This window comes from Mustelus asterias, chromosome 18 (assembly GCF_964213995.1).
Source record: "Mustelus asterias chromosome 18, sMusAst1.hap1.1, whole genome shotgun sequence".
NCBI lineage: Eukaryota > Metazoa > Chordata > Chondrichthyes > Carcharhiniformes > Triakidae > Mustelus > Mustelus asterias.
The window spans coordinates 90,435,211-90,456,273 of NC_135818.1; the positions used below are offsets into that span (position 1 = coordinate 90,435,211).

At 44.6% G+C, this 21,063-nt stretch overlaps 1 protein-coding gene across 1 annotated transcript in view; it reads left to right on the forward strand.

Annotated features, from left to right (window-relative positions):
- The window catches only part of flvcr2a (FLVCR choline and putative heme transporter 2a), a 159,542-nt gene extending 139,370 nt beyond the window's left edge, over positions 1 to 20,172 (forward strand). The window contains exons 8-11 of the mRNA XM_078234570.1: positions 2,362 to 2,473; positions 9,100 to 9,158; positions 12,184 to 12,273; positions 18,797 to 20,172. Coding sequence (XP_078090696.1) covers positions 2,362 to 2,473; positions 9,100 to 9,158; positions 12,184 to 12,273; positions 18,797 to 18,862 — 327 coding nt within the window. The 3' untranslated portion in view covers positions 18,863 to 20,172. The remainder of the gene's footprint in view (positions 1 to 2,361; positions 2,474 to 9,099; positions 9,159 to 12,183; positions 12,274 to 18,796) is intronic.
- The last annotated feature ends 891 nt before the right edge of the window (positions 20,173 to 21,063 follow it).

Sequence of the window (21,063 nt, forward strand, 5' to 3'; positions counted from 1 at the left end):
ATAACGTTGATAAATGCGAGGTTATACACTTTGGAGGAAATAATAACAAATGGGATTACTATCTCAATGGAAACAAATTAAAACATGCTACCGTGCAAAGGGACCTGGGGGTCCTTGTGCATGAGACGCAAAAGCCCAGTCTGCAGGTACAACAGGTGATCAAGAAGGCAAATGGGATGTTGGCCTATATTGCGAGGGGGATAGAATATAAAAGCAGGGATGTCTTGATGCACCTGTACAGGGCATTGGTGAGGCCGCAGCTGGAATACTGTGTGCAGTATTGGTCCCCTTATATGAGGAAGGATATATTGGCATTGGAGGGAGTGCAGAGAAGGTTCACCAGGTTGATACCGGAGATGAGGGGTTTGGATTATGAGGAGAGGCTGAGGAGATTGGGTTTGTACTCGTTGGAGTTTAGAAGGATGAGGGGGGATCTTATGGAGACTTATAAGATAATGCGGGGGCTGGATAGGGTGGAGGCGGAGAGATTCTTTCCACTTAGTAAGGAAGTTAAAACTAGAGGACACAGCCTCAAAATAAAGGGGGGTCGGTTTAAGACAGAGTTGAGGAGGAACTTCTTCTCCCAGAGGGTGGTGAATCTCTGGAATTCTCTGCCCACTGAGGTGGTGGAGGCTACCTCGCTGAATATGTTTAAAGCGCGGATGGATGGATTCCTGAGCGGTAAGGGAATTAAGGGTTATGGGGATCAGGCGGGTAAGTGGTACTGATCCACGTCAGATCAGCCATGATCTTATTGAATGGCGGGGCAGGCTCGAGGGGCTAGATGGCCTACTCCTGCTCCTATTTCTTATGTTCTTATGTTCTCCCCATGTCTGCGTGGGTTTCCTCCAGGTGCTTGGTTTCCTCCCACAGTATGAAAGACGTGCTGGTTAGGTGCATTGACCCAAACAGCTGCCGGAGTGTGGCGACTAGGGGAATTTCACAGTAACTTCATTGCAGTATTAATGTAAGCCTTACTTATGACTAATAAATAAACTTTATATACATTTTTATTCTTCCTGCCAAAATGCACAACTTCACATTTGCCCATATTATACTCTATTTGCCAGTTTTTGCCCAATCACTTATCTATATCCCTTTGTGGCCTCACTATGTCCTATTCACAATTTACTTTCCTATCTTTGTGTCATCAGCAAATTTAGCAACCATACCTTCATTCCTTCATCCACGTCATTTATATAAATTGTAAAATGTTGAGACCCGCGCACTGATCCCTGTGCCGCACCATCCCTGTGCCACACCATTCTATCACATCCTGCCAACCAGAAAGAGACCTATTAATGCCAGTTTTCTGTTTCCTGTTAGCTAACCAATCCTGCATCCATCTTCTTTTGTCACCTTCCAGCTCTGTATAGGATTCATGCAGCACTGGGAGAGTGTTGGAATAGAGTATGTGTTTTCCTCCCTCTTTTCCCATTTAAGCTCTGTTCTCTGCCTATCCTTAATTTCTTTCTTGTTTCTTAATGTTACAGCAAAGTCAGAGGACTGTGTTTAATCGGTGGGAAGGCAGATCTGTGGATCTGGAAATTAGGCCACTCTGCCATTGACATGTCTGCTACCAGCCAGCATGTCCTCACCTTGTGAATGGTGGGGAGGTGTCTGGTGTGTCCCTTGTCTGTGGCTCAATTGAAGCCCTCAAATAGGCAATTAATGCTCAATTAAACCTCTCCTCTTAATGCCCCTCTGATTTAACAAGCATCATGAGAGGCCGCCCGCTGTGTCCCTCGCCACCCGGGAGCTATACCCTCCTCCGTGCCCCCGGCATGGTTATCATGACTGATTTTTGCTTTTAAAAAGCAGTAGTAATTCCCGCTGGCGTGATGTCACACCGGCAGGGGGGAGCATTCACGGTGTCAAACACAACAGCACAAAGCCTTTTAATAAGATTTAAATACATTTCAATTCATGCTAATTGGGTTCACACCCTTTCTGGACGTGAACTGATTACATCGTTGGTGGTGAAGATCTCAAACCGAGAACTCGCCGGCACAAACCCATTATTGTCCTCTCATGAGATTTAGCCGCATAATGGGATTTGCACCCACGGCAAACAGGCCCACTAAATCTTACCCGTAATGTTCAAGCTTTTAAAACCCAAGCTTGGTGTCTCCTTGTCAGTTTCTCAATTAATCTAATTGTTTCTCTTTTTCACCAATGGTTTATAACACTACAGTTGCAAATTGAACTTTTGGAAAAAACAAAGTGATAATATCTGGGGCCAGTCTTTTTGATTTATACTCAAGGCTCCATGATCAAATGCAGCCTTGTCTGATCCCCAAAAACTTACACATTTGAGAATATGTTGCCAAAGAACTTAACTTGTGTGTTTTTTGGTTTTAGGTTTTTGGAATTACTTTTACCATTGCACAGGGTAAACTGATTGATCACTTTGGAACTGTGGCAGGAAACATTTTCATTTTTGTGTTTCTCTTTGTTGGAACTATTATAACAGGTAAGATAATGGTGGTAAGGAAATCTTAACAATGCACTTTGGAAATTATAGTCAGATCAGACAAAGTCAACATGGTTTTATAAAAAGGAAATTATTAATCACCATCCTGGAGGTTACCATTGAGCAGAAATTGAACTGGACCCCAGTCTTATCAATACTGTGGTTACGAGAGCAGATTGAAGGCTGGGAATTCTGCAGAGAGTAACTCATCTCCTGAGCCACCAAAGCCTATTCACCATCAACAAGACGCGAGTGAGGAGTATAATGGAATACTTTCCACTTGCCTGGATGAGTGCAGCTCCAACAACACTCTGGCAGCTTGATAACATAAGAACACCACCACCTGGAAGTTCTCCTCCAAGTCACTCACCATCCTGACTTGGAAATATATCGTAAGAAGTTTAACAACACCAGGTTAAAGTCCAACAGGTTTATTTGGTAGCAAAAGCCACACAAGCTTTCGGAGCTCCAAGCCCCTTCTTCAGGTGAGTGGGAATTCTGTTCACAAACAGGGCATATAAAGACACAGACTCAATTTACATGAATAATGGTTGGAATGCGAATGCTTACAGCTAATCAAGTCTTTAAGATACGAACAACGTGAGTGGAGAGAGCATCAAGACAGGCTAAAAAGATGTGTATTGTCTCCAGACAAGACAGCCAGTGAAACTCTGCAGGTCCAGGCAAACTGTGGGGGTTACAAATAGTGTGACATGAACCCAATATCCCGGTTGAGGCCGTCCTCGTGTGTGCGGAACTTGGCTATCAGTTTCTGCTCAGCGACTCTGCGCCGTCGTGTGTCGCGAAGGCCGCCTTGGAGAACGCTTACCCGAATATCAGAGGCAGAATGCCCGTAGCCGCTGAAGTGCTCCCCAACAGGAAGAGAACAGTCTTGCCTGGTGATTGTCGAGCGGTGTTCATTCATCCGCTGTCGCAGCGTCTGCATAGTTTCCCCAATGTACCATGCCTCGGGACATCCTTTCCTGCAGCGTATCAGGTAGACAACGTTGGCCGAGTTGCAAGAGTATGTACCGTGTACCTGGTGGATGGTGTTCTCACGTGAGATGATGGCATCTGTGTCGATGATCCGGCACGTCTTGCAGAGGTTGCTGTGGCAGGGTTGTGTGGTGTTGTGGTCACTGTTCTCCTGAAGGCTGGGTAGTTTGCTGCGGACAATCACCGCTCGACAATCACCAGGCATGACTGTTCTCTTCCTGTTGGGGAGCACTTCAGCGGTCACGGGCATTCGGCCTCTGATATTCGGGTAAGCGTTCTCCAAGGCGGCCTTCACGACACAAGACGGCGCAGAGTCGCTGAGCAGAAACTGATAGCCAAGTTCCGCACACACGAGGACGGCCTCAACCGGGATATTGGGTTCATGTCACACTATTTGTAACCCCCACAGTTTGCCTGGACCTGCAGAGTTTCACTGGCTGTCTTGTCTGGAGACAATACACATCTTTTTAGCCTGTCTTGATGCTCTCTCCACTCACGTTGTTTGTTTCTTAAAGACTTGATTAGCTGTAAGTATTCGCATTCCAACCATTATTCATGTAAATTGAGTCTGTGTCTTTATATGCCCTGTTTGTGAACAGAATTCCCACTCACCTGAAGAAGGGGCTTGGAGCTCCGAAAGCTTGTATGGCTTTTGCTACCAAATAAACCTGTTGGACTTTAACCTGATGTTGTTAAACTTCTTACTGTGTTTACCCCAGTCCAACGCCGGCATCTCCACATCTTGGAAATATATCACCATTCCCTCACTGTCACTTGGTCAAAATCCTGGAATTCCCTCCCTAACAGCACTGTGTGGGGGCGTACACCACAGAGATTGCAGTGCTTCAAGAAGGCAGCTCATCGCCACCTTTTCGAGGGGCAATTAGGGATAGGAAATGAATAATAAATGACCCTCCCTTGAATTAATCATTTTTTTTAAATTTAGGACAAAGCAATTCACTTGATCCGCCATTCAGTTCTGGTCAGACCCACCATGAGCACTATGTCGAGTTTTACTCAGGTGCACCATGTCCAGTACTGACCACTGAGGCACAGAGAGATATTCATGTTTCAAACAGGACCACTGATCGAGTTATGTGAACAGATTGCTGAAACTTGGATTTCTCCTTCAGGAGATTCTGACTTTGTTTAAGATAATACAAAAATATGATACTGCAGATGCTGGAAATCTGAAATAAAATCAGAAAATGATGTAAATACTCAGCAGGTCTGGCAGTGTTAATGGCCGGGATTTCACCAGCCCCTGCCCGCTAATTATATTTAGTTGTATTAAAATGAAGTTCCTGTCCTTCCTGGGTGGGAACCTCATTGCATCACTGGCAGGGTGGGGTATTCTGAAAATGGGATGTCGCTGGGGAGATTCTCATTTGCCAGCTCTTGTGGGATCTTGCACCTACATTGAGCTTCGAGTGTTGTAGGATCTGCATTCATAGAGTCATAGAGGTTTACAGCATGGAAACAGGCCCTTCGGCCCAACTTGTCCATGCTGCCCTTTTTTTTAAAACCCCTAAACTAATCCCAATTGCCCGCATTCGGCCCATATCCCTTTTGTCCAGACAAATCGAAAGTATTCCTTCACATTCCTGACTTGTGCCTTTATAAATGGTGGACATGCTTTGGGGAGTCAGGAGGTGAGTTACTTGCTACAGGATTCCTACTCTTTGACCTGCTCTGCAGGCCACAGTATTTATTTGGCTAGTCCAGTTCAGTTTCTGGTCAATGGTATCCCTGAGGATGTTAATAGTGGGAGATTTGTGATGGTAATGCTATTGAATGCCAAGGTGAGATGGTTAGATTCTCTCTTGTTGGAGGTGGTGATTTCCTGGCACTTGTGTGTTGGAACAGTGACCAGACTTCAAAAGTTCTTAATTTGCTGAAAAACACTGAGGCATCCAATGTCCATGAAAGGTGCTATTTAAATTCCAGTCTTTTCTTTTTGTATATTATCTGCTAGTCCCTTGCTGAAAAAAGGGACTTGTCAAAGCTTTTGGTCTAGCACTCATCACAATGCTTTGTAAGAATCCCGATATGGGGGAAAGCAACAAATTATACTGGAAGCGAAGTGAATGCTGATTGGTTGGCAAGTGGATGCTGATTGGTAGAGGCTTTGGGTAAGGATGACATTTCCTTCCCTAAAGGGCATTACTAAATCTGATGGATTTTTCAAACAATGGTTTCATATCCATAGAGATTCATTTTCAATTCCAGATTTATTAACTGAGTTTAAATTCCACCAGCTGCTGTGGTGGGATTTGAACCCGTGTCCCAGAGCATTGGCCTGGGCCTCTGGATTACTTGGCCAGTGACATTACCATGATGCCACCATCTCCCCTGAGTTCATGCATCAATTTCCCTCTCTATTTCTGAGTATCCATAAAAGTTCTGTCCTAATACTAATGACATTACGGGTTAGAGGATAGTATGGGAAAATGTCACTGAGGTAGATAATCAGCCATGATCTGATTGAATGACGGAGCATGCTTGAGGGGCTGAATGGCCAACTCCTGCTCCTGATTCCCACAATAGCTCAATCCCTAGGTCCTCCAAACACTCCAGAGCTGTAATGGAAGTAACATTTACTCACAATATGTCATCTTCACACACCTCTTTTTCTCCTGAAAAGCATATAGCTAGGAATGTCAAGTTCCCATCATAACTAAATGTATGCCATAGTCTGTGTTGGAGCGACTATGTCACATACTTCCGCAGTAATTAATGCTTCTTATTACTCTCCAGCTTTGCTTTCACATACATTGCACACAATCCTGACTCCAAACTTTCAAAATGTTTGTCTGATCTTAACTCTATATAAGGGAATATGTATTCAGTGAATTAATCTTTTCTCTGATTTTCTGATATAGTTTCTTCTTTCCCTTTACAACAGTGATTTTATCTCTTACTACATCAGAACCTGATTTTTTTACCTGTCTTCTAGAATTGCCTAGGTCTGGATTTTGTTGTCAATGGTGAAGTGACAATACTCACCGCTGACCTCAAAGAAAACCATCCACAAAGATCCAATAATCTCTGTGGCATGGATTTCACCTTTCCCAACATTAGAATTTGGCACCAAGTCAGGGGAATTTCCAAGCATCCAACAGTGATTTCATCGAGCAGGGTAAGCAGTCAATCAAATTGAAGTACTGTCACAGACAGCAAGTCCGGAAGTAAAATGCACTGATTATCCTTCCGTTTTTTCAGAGAGTGAAATAAATGATTGCAGCGTTAGAAGCTGAAGAATGGAAAGAATTGACATGGCATACACACAAAGTTAGGTTCCTACAGCCAGATAGGTTCTTTATCAATCTTTTTAACTTAGTGTGTCCTTAAAAACCCAGCTACACTGCAACAACGAGGTGTCACATTTTTGGGGGATATTAACAGTAATATTACAGTATAAAAAGCCAAGTTCTCGCCAGTTGTTTTCTGACTGATTACATTCTGTGGGGAATTTGACCGCACATCCTATGGAAAAGCTGGAATCACTGACAGCAGTTCAGTTACATAAATGTGGACTCCAGAAGTTGTTGTTGGTGTTAAAGGAGTATGATGGTGACCCTGAGTTTCACTGTCAGTAATATACAAAATCTGGTTCATAGAATCTGTAGCATGCAGCAGATCATTCAGTCCAACTGCTCTTTGCTGGTGTTTAACTATACATTAGCCATTCTAATTCTGATCCCCTCTAATCACACCCTGCCCTCGTGTATCCCTCTATTCCCCTCCTGCCTCATGTATGCTTCAAGCTTCCCTTCAAATGTGTTAAAAATATCTGCTTCAGCCACTCCATGTTTCACATTTTCTGTTAAGTGATAGTGACTGTTGTAATGAAAATCTCCCCAGTATGGGGCCTAATGTTGCCTCCCATCAGTCTAAACCCTTCAGCCTCCTAATGCCCCATTTCCTGATCTCATTAAAAGTCATTTTTCAGATTTACCTTTTGCCTGTGTATAATCACATATGCTTCCACAGCGAGGGTTAAAGCCTGGTCCCCTATTACCTCACTGGTGGGAACAGAGGCCTTGAGGCCACTCCCCAAGATGGGTGGCACGGTGGTTAGCACTGCTGCTTCACAGCGCCAGGGACCTGGGTTCAATTCCCGGCTTGGGTCACTGTCTGTGCGGAGTTTGCACATTCTCCTCGTGTCTGTGTGGGTTTCCTCCGGGTGCTCCGGTTTCCTCCCACAGTCCAAAGATGTGCGGGTTAGGTTGATTGGCCATGCTAAAATTGCCCCTTAGTGTCCTGAGATGCGTAGGTTAGAGGGATTAGTGGGTAAATATGTTGGGTTATGGGGGTAGGGCCTGGGTGGGGTTGTGGTCGGTGCAGACTCGATGGGCCAAATGGCCTCTTTCTGCACTGTAGGGTTTCTATGATTCTATAGGTCGGGAGCAGGGGGTACCCGTTGGGCAGTAGCACCCTGGCACTGCCCACCAGGCACCATGTCCACTGGGAAATGCCAAGGAGGCAGGGCCTACTGGGGTGGGGGGGGGGGAGCGATCGGTGGTGGTGGGGGTAAGATCCACTGCCACTGTGCTTAGGGAGTGGTAGGGTTGGGAGGGAGTTGGGCGATCAGGGCTGGCCCGGGAGGGGAGGTGGGGGGAGTGTGTGCTGAGGTCGGGGCTGGCCTGGGGAGGGTGGTGGGGAGCAGGGTCAGGAAAGCTGGCAATTGGATGGGGGAGGGAGAGGAAGCCAGTGATCGAAGGGGGGGGGGCACAGGCAGGGAAGCAATTGGGAAGCCGACGATGGGTGGGGCGGGGGGTGGGTAGGGCGCAGTGAGCATGCACCGATCTCCCTGCTGACAGACCGCCACATGTGCAGTGGCCCACTCAGCACGCTCATGCCAGCCTCTCGGGCAGGATTACACCCCGCCCTGCCACCTTTACCAGTGTGAATCCCCTGGCGGATGCTGAGGAGCACTGAGTGCCAGAAATCCATCCCACTAAGAACACCTAAAAAACAGGCGGGAAAATCTCCCGTTTTAGATTTAGATTAAATCTCCCCCCCTCCCCCGGAGATCTGTAAGGCTTGTGTGTCCTGACACTGTCTCCAAGCCTTCAATATCTCAGTGATCAGTACTGGGCACTGAACTCTCAGTGGAACCTGACCAGAACGTTACACAGCTTCACTATCACTTCCTCCCTCTCGCCTTTTACTGTTTTGGCAACATGGTTCTTTTTGCTTTGATTGTTGCCCTGCAATGATTGGGCATTTTAAGTATTTAATTTATTAAGTTTGTCCGGTTTCAGCACCATTTGTGTTTGTTACCTATCTTTCCTGCTTATGTGCAGTTCTGCCAACTTACTTATTTTGCCATGCTTTTGATGTAATTGATGATCTGCTTGCTCTGTTAAATAATGGAGTTGTGTTGTGCTCATATAGTGTTGATGCTGGATTTCTCCAGAATCAGTCTGCACAGTGTTCTGTTTACATAATGGATTATTCCATGATTATTTACGTTGGTGTTAAAAGGCCCTGGGATCACTGTGCTTAGACTGGATTACTTGAGGATCACTATTTCTGACTTTGAATTTTATTTTTAGCAAGAAGAACAAAGAGCAGGAAAAAAGAAATAGGAAATAAATTAACAATGTGATTATTTGATTTAACAGCAATAATTAAATCAGACCTCAGGAGACAGAAGGCAAACATGCATGCCCCACAAGACACGGTGAGTAAAGCCTTGCCTCCGGCCTTAATAATTCAGGCATGCTTGGCTTTGTTTGGGTAAAATTTATTCTGCTGAATTATTTCAAAATAAATGTCACTCTTACCTTGTTCTCTGTACCACCTCCAATCACCAACTGTCAAACAAGTGATCAATGTTAAGTGCCACACCGTTACTTGACTACAGATTCTGTTCACTGCCTCTGCATATATTGCGCTAGCCACACAACCCTAGTTAATGCTAAAATTAATATTTTTTTAAAATTAGCATCTTTGTAAAAGCTGATAACACTAGCTTTGAAATCTCCCATCATTCCTCCTAAGCAACCCTTTAACGACTGTTACCCAATCAGAGATTCAGCTGGAAAATCCTGTTCTTTATTTCTTAATTCGAGAATTGTGCAGTGAGAACACTGGAATGTTTGGAATCACAAGAACACTTCTTGTGCTTACATTCTATCATTGTGTCAAGCTGTTTCCAGGTTTGAATATGTAAAGGTAGCACACAATTAGTGGGGATCGTTCAACATTAAAATTCTCCAATGTCCTTTGCAGAATCCAACACAACCTTAATGAAGGTGACAGACACTGTCTCTGTAATGATAGCTCTGTCCCTCCAGCTATTCAGATTATTCTTTCATTTTATGAGAAGTAGGAATGCTCATGTGTGGACTTGTGAAAAAGATACTGGCCGGAATTCTCCTGTCCCACTAGCCATGGGAATTGTAGTGGGGGGGGGGGGGGGGGGGGTGCGGGGAGAGGGAGGAGGTCGCAACATGCAAAGGTCCATTGACCTGAGGCAGGATTCTCCGGTTTTGAAGTGAACGCGGTCGGAGAATCCCGCCCATTAACTCTTCCAATGAAGGATCTTTGTTCAAGCCTGTTGGGAAGGCCATTTTGAATCCCGTTGGCATAAAGTGACTCTGCCTTTGCTCAGTGTCTGTTGTAGGTCTAAAACTAACGCAGAATTAGTTACTCATCTCCTCACGTTCAGCTCTCGCATCAACTCTCTCTGCAAACATTGAATTAGTTAGCTGAGAACAACAGCAACATTTCTACTGAATCAAACTGGTTACAGGCTCTGTTGTGTATCTGCAGTTCTTTGATTGGAGCTGATAGATGAGCATGTTGTTGAGCCTGTCTGTTCCCCTTGCTATGTTTTAATGGCCATTTCCCCAGGTTCAACTTTCCTCTCATGATGGGATTTTTAAAAAGTTAAAAGAATGTTGTCCCAAGGAATCTGAAGCCTTTATTCCCAACTGTAGTGGAGTTTAGAAGACCGATTTGGACCTTCCCTGCCTAGTGTGAATGGGGTAGGCATGTGGTTGATTGTGTGGTCGGAAACTTCCCACTTTCTATAAACAACCATTTTATCTGCCAGATAGTCAGTAGTTCAAATCATTCAGTCCCTGACACGATCCACAGGTTCTCAAGACACTATCCACAAGATCATACACAGAATTGGAACTGCCAGTGGCACCATTTTGAATCCCCATCAGGCATGGTTCAGGCTTAATTTCTAATTATTTGAAGGTTTCCTGTGGGTGAGTGGAGTTCTTTCACTACCCTGTACTTCCCTCCACCACCCACGACCAGCATCACCTCCATTTCTATCCTGACACTCGCCTTCCATTTGGGTCCTTTGTGTCCCTAGCAGTAGTCTCTCCCCCCTTCCATTGACCTGGTAACAATTCCAACGAGGAACAGATTGGAGTCTGACCTCGCAAATGCCCCAGTATTTCTTTACCAGTACTCTCAAGGCCATTCATTTCTAGCCCATTCCTAATCCCACCCTAGTTTCAACTCATATCTTCTCTCAGATAGAAAAGCTGTATTTGGCCAATTTGAAAAAATCCACTTCTATGGGCGGAATTTTATGAGAAAAATTCGAAGTGTCCAGCTAGCATGAAAATGGGAGAGTCTTTACTCCCAATCTTATGCACCTAGTGCATGTAAAAATGGGCTGTTTCTAGTTACTAGAGGCAGTGGGTAGGGCTTAATTCACCAGCCAGCCTGCTCTAGCAGCAGAGGGGGCTATTGTGCATGTGCAGACCTCTGTGGCTGCACATGCGCAATTGCAACAGCAGAGGCCTGACAGATCACTATCACAGGGGCCCGCGGCCAATAGAGAGCCCCACACCAGCTGAAAATATCGTCCATGCCACCTCCACCCCCCCCCCCCCCCCCCACCACCCAGACCGATTCAGACCCCCAACGATCACAGCTGCAGAGCGGCAGTGGGCTGCCTCCCCCCCCCCCACTGATCGCAGGCAGAATGTGCAGCGGGCCTCCCCCACCGATCGCCAAGTGTGCAGCAGGCCCCCCATTCCCTCCCCCACCGATCGCAGGCAGAGTGCACAGCGGGTCCCTCCTCCCTCCCCCACCGATTGCAGGCAGGGTGCGCAGCGGGCCGTTTCTCCCCCCCCCCCCCCCCCCAATAATCATGCGGCCCCCTCGGGCCCTGCCCCTCATAGGCCTCACCCCCTCATCAGCCCCGCCCCCACAGTGCCAATGTGCCCGGTGGGCATTGTCGAGGTGCCAGGCTGGCACTGTCCAAGGGACACCCCCTTACTCTTGACCTTCCCTGGGCCTTCAATGATCTTCAGTTCTACTGGCGAGGCCAACATGACTGTTCCCCGTTCATGGCGAGCACCCCCCACCCCATATGATGGTGTGAAACACACCCCCTTGGGTATTTTTTTGGCAGAGTGTGATAAGATCTGGAGAGAAAACAGAAACACGCTGGTTTTGTTTGTTTCTCCTGGGACTATGTCTAAATTAATTGATCAGCATTGGGCTTTGTGGAGTCCTTTCTATCGTCATGGTCTGTCACTTATCTGGCTCTTAATAACCAGAGTTTCAAAGTTGACAATGCTGACAGAGCTATTTGGTAGTGGTTGTTTCTGTTGGATGATATGGTCTTGTGCATGACTTCTGTATGCAGCTGCTCCTCTAGCAGAAATGCAGCACTGACTATCAATTGACGTTTGAACACTAATGTCTAATGATGTGTAGCGTGTGTATTACAGAGCATAGGAGCAAATCACCTTCTCGATTACGGTTCTGCAGCTTCCACGATTTCCTCATTCATCTTGCCTCATCGGTTGTTGTCGTCAGAGGTAGGAATTAGAATCACCTTTTACATAATGGTTGACTTTAGGTTGGAGTCACCTATTCTAACAGCTGACAGTAACCAAAACTGTGAAGCAATACCGAGCAAGTGTCAGGAATACACTGGAACACCCTCCTTAGCAGTATTAATTCCACATGGACTGTAGCGGTTCAAGAAGGCAGCTCACCATCACGTTCTCGAGGACAGTGAGGGATGAGCAATAAATGCCGGCCTGGCCAGCGAAGCCCACATCCCATGAAAGAATTTTTAAAAACTCATGTTTGCCAGTCACACGTAGCTCTGGAGTGAAAGATGCACTATGTAGAGTATCCTGTACTAGACAGTGTGCTTGCTCACTTAATCCACCCTGCCTGTGTAAGTATCACTGCCTCAGAGTAATTCAATGTTACTTATCTTATGGTAGTAATGAATAGTTCTGTGGTTCCTAACCTTTTATATGCCACAGTATGCCTCTATACTATAAAACAAAATTGTGGCTTACTTCTTATTTTCTCCAAACTGCCCTCTAGGAAAAGACTCCTTTGGGCCGATCGGAGAGAACAGGAAGCACAGGTTTCCTTGTTTTACTGTGCATGTGTGGATGCCAAAATGCTGATTTCTGCCATAATAATGCTGAGTATGAAAGCTTCAGTGCGAACTATCGCAAAACCTGGGGCATTGGAAAAATGTAAACAGTACAATATAACTGTAAACTGTATAAAGGGAACCTTGATTTCCTTAAAAACACAGTTCGCAAATAAAATGTATCCAGTTCATACAAGATTGAATAGTTTGAAACCGTCACCAACATGAACGGTGACTGTTTCTCACCACAGATGCTGTCTGATTATCTGAGTTTTTCCAGCATTTTTTTTTCTTCTTATATCAGAGTTCCAGCATCTGCAGCATTTTGCTTTTGGATTATTATTTTGAGTACTGTTACCTCAAGTACAAAAATAAGGAATAAGAAAAAAGCAGTAACATGATTAAAAAAGAGGAGAAAACTGAAATGCAGGATTGAGGGCTCAACATACTGCTAATCTCACATCTAGGTATGAGCTAAAGATGACGAAAGATACAAGTTTATAGAATCATACAGTGCAGAAGAGGGCCTTCGGCCCATTCAGTCCACATCAACAAATCAGAAACACCTGAGCTCCCACCTAATTCCATCTGCCAGCTCTTGGCCCATAGCCCTGAATGTTATGATGTGCCAAGTGCTCATCCACATACCTTTTAAAGGATGGGAGAATGCCCCTAAGTAATTGACCGTTCGACCCTGGAAAAAAGACTCTGACTCTCCACTCTGTCCAAACCTGTCATAACCTTGTAAACCTCTATCAGGTCCCCCCTCATCCTCCGACGCTCCAATGAAAACAATCCAAGTTTGTTCAACATTTCTTCATAGTCCATATCCTCCAAACCAGGCAACATCCTGGTAAACCTCTTCTGCACTCTTTCCAATGCATCAACATCCTTCCGATAGAATGGCGACCGGAATTGTACTCAATACTACAAATGCGGCCTAACTAAAGTTTTATACAGCTGCAACATGATTTTCCAATTCCGGGGCGGCACGGTAGCACAGTGGTTAGCACTGCTGCTTCACAGCTCCAGGGTCCCGGGTTCGATTCCCGGCTCGGGTCACTGTCTGTGTGGAGTTTGCACATTCTCCTCGTGTCTGCATGGGTTTCCTCCGGGTGCTCCGGTTTCCTCCCACAGTCCAAAGATGTGCGGGTTAGGTTAATTGACCAGGTTAAGAATTGCCCCTTAGAGTTCTGAGATGCGTAGGTTAGCGGGATTAGTGGGTAAATATGCGGGGGTAGGGCCTGGGTGGGATTGTGGTCGGTGCAGACTCGATGGGCCGAATAGCCTCCTTCTGCACTGTAGGGTTTCTATGATTTCTATACTCAACACCCCGACCGATGAAGGCCAGCTTGCCATACGCCTTCTTGACCACCTTGTCCACCTGAGTTGCCACCTTCAGGGAACTGTAGATCTGCACACCTAAATCCCTCCGTATGTTAATATTTCTAAGGGCTGTACCATTTACTATATACTTTCCTACTGCAGTAGACCTTCCAAATCGCATCACCTCACATTTGTTGGGGTTAAATTCCATCTGCTATCTTTCGGCCCAGGTCTCCAGCCATTTTATATCCTGCTGTATCCTCCTCACTATCCGCTACTCCCCCAATTTTTGTATCATCTGCAAATTTACTAATCAGACCACCTACATTTTCCTCCAAATCATTTATATATATTACAAACAACAGAGACCTCGGCACTGATCCTTGTGGAACACTGCTTGTCACTGATCTCCAGTTAGAAAATTATCTTTCCGCTGCTACTCTCTGCTTTCAGTGCCCAAGCCAGTTTTATATCCATCTTACCAGCTCACCTTGGATCCCATATGACTGCACCTTCTGTATCAGCCTGCCATGAGGAACCTTATCAAATGGGTAACTAAAGTCCATGTATACAACATCCATTGCCCTGCCCTGGTCAATCTTTCTTGTCACTTCCTCAAAGAACTCGATCAAATTTGTGAGACACGACCTCCCCTTCACAAAACCATGCTGCCTATCGCTAATAAGCCTATTCTCTTCCAGATATGAGTACATCCTGTCCCTAAGAATCTTCTCCAAAATAATTTCCCCACCACTGATGTAAGGCTCATAGGCCTGTAATTTTCCAGATTGTCTCTTCTGTCCTTCTTAAACAGAGGAACTATGTTAGCAACTCTCCAATCCCCTGGTACCTATTCCGTGGCTAAGAAGGATACAAAGATTTTGGCCAAGGTCTCAGCAATTCCTTCCCTCGCCCCTCTCAGTATTCTGGGATAGACCCTATCTGGCCCTGGGGACTTGTCCGCCTTAATGTTTTTCAAAACCTCCAATACCACCTCCCTTTTTTATCTCAATATGTTTGTTTCAGTTTAATTACATGATTTTAAAAATCCTTTTGAATCTTTTCCCATGGCACACTTGGGGGGTTTTCATAACACACCAGTGTGCCATGGTACATCGTTTGGAAACCTCTGCAATAGCAATTAGTTTCCATGTATTTATTCTTGTGTCAATGTATTGCCACAATCCCTGTCATTCAGTATGAATTCCAGCAGTTGAAAAGAGTATTATTTCTGATCATTTTTCACACACCATACATTGTTTTACATTTAATAACCTAAAGTGCAGGTACACCTAAGATGCAAATATTCCTAATATGCTGGCTAATACATTGTGATTTTTACATAAAATGGTCCTTTCCATTATTCTTCAAAGCACATTAGTGTCATTATAAAATTAGAGCAATCGTGTTAGTGCGTGCACACTCCTTCAAACTGAAAACCTAGCACAGAGTCCTTTACCTTGATAAACTAGTGTACATCTAATTCAAAATCATGCGTTGCATTTTCAGGCTTGTTTCACTTGGGGAAAATACCTCAATCTTTGTACTCAAGAATCTTATTGCTCATTCTTGCAACTGAGGACTTTGGTATTGACTGCATGTTTGTGAAGAATAAACTAGTGAAAATTTGCTAATCTCAGTACATTCTTCTGATTGAAGTTTATCATTCTTTGGTACCAAGATCTTATCTTGCTTCTCTCTGTTGACCTTTTTCATTATTCTGTCCTCTGAGATACTCTGCTTAATCACCCATCATAAATTTATTTTTGTCTGTTTATGCTTCTGTGAAGTGCTAAAGGACATTTACCTGCTCTGAAGCCACTAAATGTTGATAATTCTGTAGGCTGTCTCTATCATAAGTAACTAGTGGCTCGAACTAGAAGTATAGAAGATCAGCCATGATCTTAGTGAATGGTGGAGCAGGCTCGAGGGGCCAGATGGCCTACTCCTGCTCCGAGTTCATATGTTCTTATATAAATGCTGAGATTGTTCCTGTTAGTGAGCCTTTGGGAAATATGTTAGTGTATTATTTTATATGTCATTTTGATGGGAAGGGGAGGATCAAAATGGCTTGCCTGTCTAGAGAGATGGTTAAAATACCCTGTTCCTGGTAGGAGGGAGAGAAGTATCATCTATTAGAACATTGCGTGTGTTTCTAATTTACTGTATTTCAGAAAATCATCATCTTTTTGGATAAGGCAAATTTGCAATTATTTGAGCGTCTTTGGACTACACTCCTCATTGGCAAGTTCAGAGTATCAGAAGACAGTCCTGCATTTTCCCCATGGTCTTATCAGATTTGTCCCTTCAACTATTTCTCCAATTTCCTTTGAAAGTTATCCTTAATCTATTTTTACTCACCTTTCAGGCTGTGCATCATGGATCACAACAATTTTGGAAGCATTCTTTTCCTTGAGTCAACTCCAATATCTTAAATTTGTGTCCTCTGCCACTAGGAACCGTTTCTTCCTCACTCTATCAAAACACTTTGTGATTTTAAACACCTCTGTTAAATCTCCCTGCGCTGAGGAAAAGAATCCCAACTTCTCCAGTCTCTGAGTCAGAGAGGTTTACAGCATGGAAACAGGCCCTTCAGCCCCACTTGTCCATGTCTCACCTTGTACATCAAGTCCCATGTTCCTGGTCTAAGTCTCTTCAGTAAATTTTGTACCTTCTCTCACTGTGTCTCTTCAAGATCTTAACATCCTTCCTAAAGTGAGGTGCCCAGAATTGGGCACAATACTCCAGTTGGGAGCTAACCAATGATATTTAAAAGTTTAGTCTATACTTTGTATAGTGCAACAAACATTTACTCGATTGATTCCTGGGATGAGGGGGTTGTCTGATGGAGTCGAATGGGCCTATATTCTCTGGAGTTTAGAAGAATGCGATGACGTCACTGAAGCGTGCAAGACTCTGGCTGAGAAGCTGTTTCACAGAGGGCATCAGCCATTGAGAACTAAGATGAGGAGAAATTTTACTGAAGGGGTTGTGAATCTTTGGAATTCTCTACCCCAGAGTGGTGGATACTCCATTGATAATAGATTCAAGATTAATTTTTGCCAAATAAGAGAATCTGGGGGTATGGAGATCAGGCAAGAAAATGGAGTTGAGATCCAAGATCAGCCATGATCATAACAAATAATGAAATAGGCTTCAGTAACCCTTTGGCCTACTCCTGCTCCCGAGGTTCTTAGCATAACTCCTTAGTTGTTGTTTTCTACAGCTGGAATCTTCCTAATCCTTTTGAGGTGGGAGTGGTATGGAATTTTTGAAATAAAAATGTTGAGCTGGCTCACCAATGTGTCCCTACTTCCTTGTGCTTTTCCCAGAGGCAGCAACACAACAGCCAGGTGCCTGGGGGTAGTAGGTACTGAACAGGCATCCTGTGCCTGCACCCTGGCAAAAAGAGAGGCAGCTGCACAGGGTAGTTGGAGAATGCATTACATTTGGTTCAGATCTAACTGGTACCAACAGAAAATGGCAAGGCTGTTGCCTTCTCATCTCACGTCCTGCCAGTGAATGTGGAATTCCTCGGTCAAGATTTTGAAAGTGGAGTTGGGAACCTGACACCCGGATTAATGTTTTGAAATTCAAATGCCCTAATTCAGCAGGAGGTGAGCTCAGCACCCGATTATTGGTGTCAAGTGCCTGCAGGAGGCGGGAGCTGCCTCCCTGAGCCAGCAGCAAAAGCAGGAGGTAGCCATATTGAGGGTTGCTGCTGCCTTGCTGAACAGGGCAGACAGTTCTTCAGAGGGCCAGCAGGGCTAGAAGGGCCATGAAGGAAATACAAAGGCCCCGCATTTGCACCAGTGCAAGTAGGTCCCAGAAACAAAAGGCAAAAGAGAGAAACTTTCATTGGGCTCACAATGAAGCTCATGCCTGTGTACTTAGTGAGGTTCAATTCTGAACTGGACAGGCCCTTTAACAAGCTCCTGAAGAAGCTGTCAATTGGCAGAGCATGTACAAAGAACAAAGAACAGTACAGCACAGGGACAGGCCCTTCGGCCTACCAGTTGTACTTATAGTTCTTATTCCTTTCCCCCTGCCAATCCCAACCCCCTTCCTGATGTCAATGAGCCCCCGTCTCTGTTTATAAAATCAAAGATCCTGTATATGCTCTCGTCCTGATCTGTAACCTTCAAATGCAGAACAAAAGGGAATAAGCTTTAACTGAGCAGCAAGTCTTCTGGAGTGAAATCATGAAACACTTTTTCACACAAAGGGTAATGGAAATGTGGAACCTTCTCCTCTGTCACAGGTGCAAGGGGATGAATGACCTCATCCTCTTCTATTTCTTTTTCATTTACTCTTTAATTGTTCATACTATCTGACGGGAGAAGTTCTAACTGTGAGCTTTCTTTTCTTCAGTTGTGTGTGGGCATTTAAAAGGCTTGCATCAGTTGATGTTTGGTTTCTGGATGTGAATTGTGACCAGCAAGTTGAGTGTCTCTGGAATCACGCCTGAGCCCCTCCAGCTGAAAATGCATTCTGAGTTCTAAGTAACGTGGTAGTGACGGTTTGCACTCCACCTGATCTATAAATAGAGACTGCCACAGCTGCTGGTTGTCGTCACTGTGTCCCTAATGCATGCTTTGTTTTCTTTTCACATATCGCAGCAGTTTTCCGGAAAGACGGAGGAGGGAGTCTGCAGTTCAATAATCTTAAATGAAGCATCACTGTGAAGATAATCCCAGCAAACCAGCTAAATCCACCGAGAGTCATGGACATACAGCCAGCAGCATGAGGCCTGCCTACAAGGATGGCATGGACTGCTTTGTACCTGCAGATTTTCTTTGAAATTGATTTGCCAAAGCCTAAATATTTTGAATATGTACGATCATTTCATCTGCATTAGCTAAACTCTTACCCTCCAGAAAAGATGTCTATAATACTCATTGTGCTGCTCTTTTCCAATTCCTGGCCATCAATAAAATCTCTTGTCTTTTGAGGGACGTGGGCTGGCACACAAAGCAGAGCCTGCTATACATAGACCATGGTGTAAGAGCCTCAGTCAGATGCTTTTGGAATGTTCCCTTAGCAGTTGTAATGATACATCACAACACTGAAAGATTTACAGTACTTTGTATAATAGCGCAAATAACAGATACCTGCAAAAAGTCCAAAATTCTGCTTAACATTTTGTCAGGATTCTGAATTCAGAAATAATAAACTAGGTAAGTTTGGGTATTGGTATACAGTTGCTGATGCCTGTAGTCCATGTCTGGATGTACAACTGGTTCCTGTAGTCTGAGCCCATGTACAGCTAGTGTCTGTAGTCTGGTTTTACAGCTGAAGCCTGTAGTTCTATCCTGTGTACAGTTGGTGCCTGTATTTTGAATCTGGGTGTATAGTTGGTGCCTATAGTTTGAGTCTGGGTGTACAGTTGGTGCCTATAGTTTGAGTCTGGGTGTACAGCAATGAGGAGCAAGTCTGTAAGCTGCTTCTGCTGTTGTCATTTGGGAAAATTCCAGTAGTTCAGTGTAGCCTCATCATTGTACAAAGGCTACTCGGTAAGTTCTCAATGTTAATGTTTTAAGTAATGACTGATTGACCTCCTTGCTGCATCATCCTATCATTCTACGAAAGGAGGATAGCAAAGGCAGTAGATTTCATCACTTTCCCTTTTTTGTACAGTACACCTGCTTTAGCCAATGAAAGAAGATAGTCAGCTGTGTAGCTCCAAGTTTGCTGCAGGATGCCCTGTGATTTGTGATTGCTATTTGATTACAGGCTTGTATATATAGATCATGTAACATAGTGCTGCTCTTTGAACAGAGCGGAGGGTGCTGGACAACTCTTACGGCTTCTGTATTGGTTTGACCTGTCTATATTCTAATTCCGCTAAGAGCAACAGTGAGATTTTATTCTACATTTGGAAAATAGCAGCACAATTTGCAGGATCGGTTGATGGTATTTCAAATTGAAAGAATGAGATAGGATTCAGAATTATAAATAAAATCTTGGGACTAATTGCTAAAATGTGATTGATTTGATTGGGTGTCTCATTATTGATCTTGAAAAGAGCAACAGTTTGAACGAGGTTTGAAATGGGCTGAACATAGAACATTACAGTGCAGTACAGGCCCTTCGGCCCTCGATGGTTTCACTGGTCGGTGCAACAATCTAAAGCCCATCTAACCTACACTATTCCAATATCATCCATATGTTTATCCAATGATTATTTAAATGCCCTTAATGTTGGCGAGTCCACTACTGCTGCAGGCAGGGCATTCCACGCCCTTGCTACTCTCTGAGTGAAGAGCCTACCTCTGACATCTGTCCTATATCTATCACCCCTCAATTTAAAGCTCTGTCCCCTCGTGCTAGCCATCACCATCCAAGGAAAAAGGCTCTCACTATCCACCCTGTCTAATCCTCTGATCATCTCGTATGCCTCTATTAAGTCGCCTCTTAACCTTCTTCTCTCTAACGAAAACAACCTCAAGTCCCTCAGCCTTTCCTCATAAGACCTTCCCACCATACCAGGCAACATCCTGGTAAATCTCCTCTGCACCCTTTCCAATGCTTCCACATCCTTCCTATAATGCGGCGACCAGAACTGTACGCAATACTCCAAGTGCGGCCGCACCAGAGTTTTGTACAGCTGCAACATGACCTCCTGGCTCCGAAACTCAATCCCTCTACCAATAAAAGCTAACACTCCGTAAGCCTTCTTAACAACCCTATCAACCTGGGTGCCAACTTTCAGGGGTCTATGCACATGCACACCGAGATCTCTCTGCTCATCCACACTACCAAGTATCTTACCATTAGCCCAGTACTCTGTAATCCTGTTACTCCTTCCAAAGTGAATCACCTCACACTTTTCCGCATTGAACTCCATTTGCCACATCTCAGCCCAGCTCTGCAGCTTATCTATGTC